Source organism: Cyprinodon variegatus, unplaced genomic scaffold, assembly GCF_000732505.1.
Source record: "Cyprinodon variegatus isolate N-32 unplaced genomic scaffold, C_variegatus-1.0 Scaffold683, whole genome shotgun sequence".
Classification (NCBI taxonomy): domain Eukaryota; kingdom Metazoa; phylum Chordata; class Actinopteri; order Cyprinodontiformes; family Cyprinodontidae; genus Cyprinodon; species Cyprinodon variegatus.
In genome coordinates, this window is record NW_015151136.1 from 92,918 (window position 1) to 95,245 (window position 2,328).

General features: G+C 42.1%; 1 protein-coding gene across 1 annotated transcript in view; it reads right to left on the bottom strand.

Moving 5' to 3' along the window:
- The window catches only part of cfap57 (cilia and flagella associated protein 57), a 32,364-nt gene that overhangs the window by 4,464 nt on the left and 25,572 nt on the right, over window positions 1-2,328 (bottom strand). Inside the window, exons 17-18 of the mRNA XM_015394399.1 lie at window positions 1,086-1,202; window positions 756-884 (exon numbers count right to left, since the gene is read on the bottom strand). Of these exons, the coding sequence (XP_015249885.1) occupies window positions 756-884; window positions 1,086-1,202 (246 nt within the window). The remainder of the gene's footprint in view (window positions 1-755; window positions 885-1,085; window positions 1,203-2,328) is intronic.

Here is a 2,328-nt window from a genome sequence, read left to right on the forward strand (position 1 = left end):
CCTAAAACATCTGGAACAGCATCCCTCAAACATCTGGATCAGCATGCTTCTAACATCTGGAACAGCATCCCTCTAACATCTGGATCAGCATCCCTAAAACATCTGGAACAGCATCCCTCAAACATCTGGATCAGCATGCCTCTAACATCTGGATCAGCATGCTTCTAACAACTGGATCAGCATGCTTCTAACAACTGGATCAGCATGCCTCTAATATCCAGATCGGCATCCCTCTAACATCTGGATCAGCATCCTTTAAACATCTTGAACAGCATCCCTGAAACATCTGGATCAGCATCCCTCTAACATCTGGACCAGCATCTATGTAACATCTGGACTAGCATGCCTCTAACATCTGGACCAGCTTGCCTCTAACTATCAGACAATCATCCACTTTTAACACATTTAGAACTCAGTTAAAAAACTGGTTAAAATCAAATCAACAATCTTACCAGGTCCTTGTGGAGGACTGAACCTAATGTCAGGATCAGATGTTACTTTGTAAATATCTGTACATATTATTGCTAATATGTCTGCCTGGATTTTAGGACCTGTCCTTGTTAATATGTAGCCTCCATTTGTTACATTTTCTAAATGTGATTTTTATTCTTTTTTTTAATTGTTGTTGGTATTGTAGACGTTGCCAAGGGACAACAGCCGAAAATAGCCTCATAGCTAATACTGACACAGAAATGTTCATCAATGTGCACAAATAAAAAAATAAAATAGAAACCACATTAGCATCCAGGACTCACAGTGTCTGGGGCGTATCGGCCATAAATCATCAGAATGTTGTCTTTCAGTTCTTTGGGCTCCTGGACGAGGCTGACACAACCATGGAGGTCGGACCTGAGCCGTTCAAGAAGTGTCTGCAGGTTCTTCACCTGCACAGAATGTTGTTAATGATAGACTTCCTGTCAGTCTGAGGCTGACAGTCAGAAATGAGAGATATATTTTCATATTTTGACGTCCTAAGGTCAGACAGCAGGAGCTGGGCTCAGCTTCAGGATGGAGCTCTGTCTTCATCAAACCACGGTTTGTGGTTTCAGCCAGAAAACAAACATGCTCTGTGTAGATCTGCTGACCTTCTGCAGCTCCTTCTGCACCTCTTTGTCTTTGGTCTTCAGCTTCAGCCTCAGGTCCGAGGTGGTGAGCTTCAGTTGAGTGTTGCTCTTGGTGATCCCAGCCACCTCCTCTTCCAGCTGTTGGACAGATATAATCGGTCATCACTAAGTGAACAGAGAGAAACATTTCATCATGATCACAGCTTTGATGAGAACATCCTCACCATCTATGATCTCATCGGGTCCAACATCATGGACAGGCGTGTTTCAGACTAGAGATTTTTGACCCCTAGAAAAACTGTTTTAACGTTTAGCTCTGCTGAGACCCAGCAGATCATCAGAACCAAACCCACCAACAGGTAAATAAACATTTTACAGATGTTGGGAACATCACGGGAGCCTGTTTCAATTCTATTCAGTTTATTTCTATAGCTCCAATTCACATCATGACAGCTCAGGTCACTTTCCAGTTCACCAGATCATCAAGTTAGATCGATTAAAAGTTTTCTATCTAAGGAAAACCAGCTGATTGCATCGACTCATTGACTCTTCAGCAATCCCTCACACTAAGCATGCTTTATTAAATCATCAGTGAAGGAGCTTAACAGATGGAGCTGATAAAAATGAAAACTTTCTAGTTTGGTGAACATTTTTCACCACAGTAGTTCTACCTAGCTTTCCAGCCTGGCCCCTGACTTACAAGGACAACTGATTCATTGATTGAAAAGATTTATAATAATTATAAAATAATATACTAAGAAAATAAAAGCGGAATTAAAGCAATTAAAAGTAAAGACACAATAAAAGCAGGTAGTAAAACAAATCAAACAGTTGGACCAATGATCCTCAGTTAACAGTTTAACTCCATCAGTCAAAGGCAGCTCTAAACTAATGACTTCAAAGATCTATGGCTTTCAGCTCTGTTCCAGTCTGCTGGGAGTTTATTCCAGATCCATGGAGCATAGATGCTGCTGTGAGTTTGTTCCAGATCCGTGGAGCATAGATGCTGCTGTGAGTTTGTTCCAGATCCGTGGAGCATAGATGCTGCTGTGAGTTTGTTCCAGATCTGTGTAGAATAGATGCTGCAGGGAGTTTGTTTGAGATCCATGGGGTATAGATAGTGCTGGGGGTTTGTTCCAGATCTGTGTAGAATAGATGCTGCAGGGAGTTTGTTTGAGATCCATGGGGTATAGATAGTGCTGGGGGTTTGTTCCAGATCCGTGGAGCATAGATGCTGCTGGGAGTTTGTTCCAGATCCGTGGAG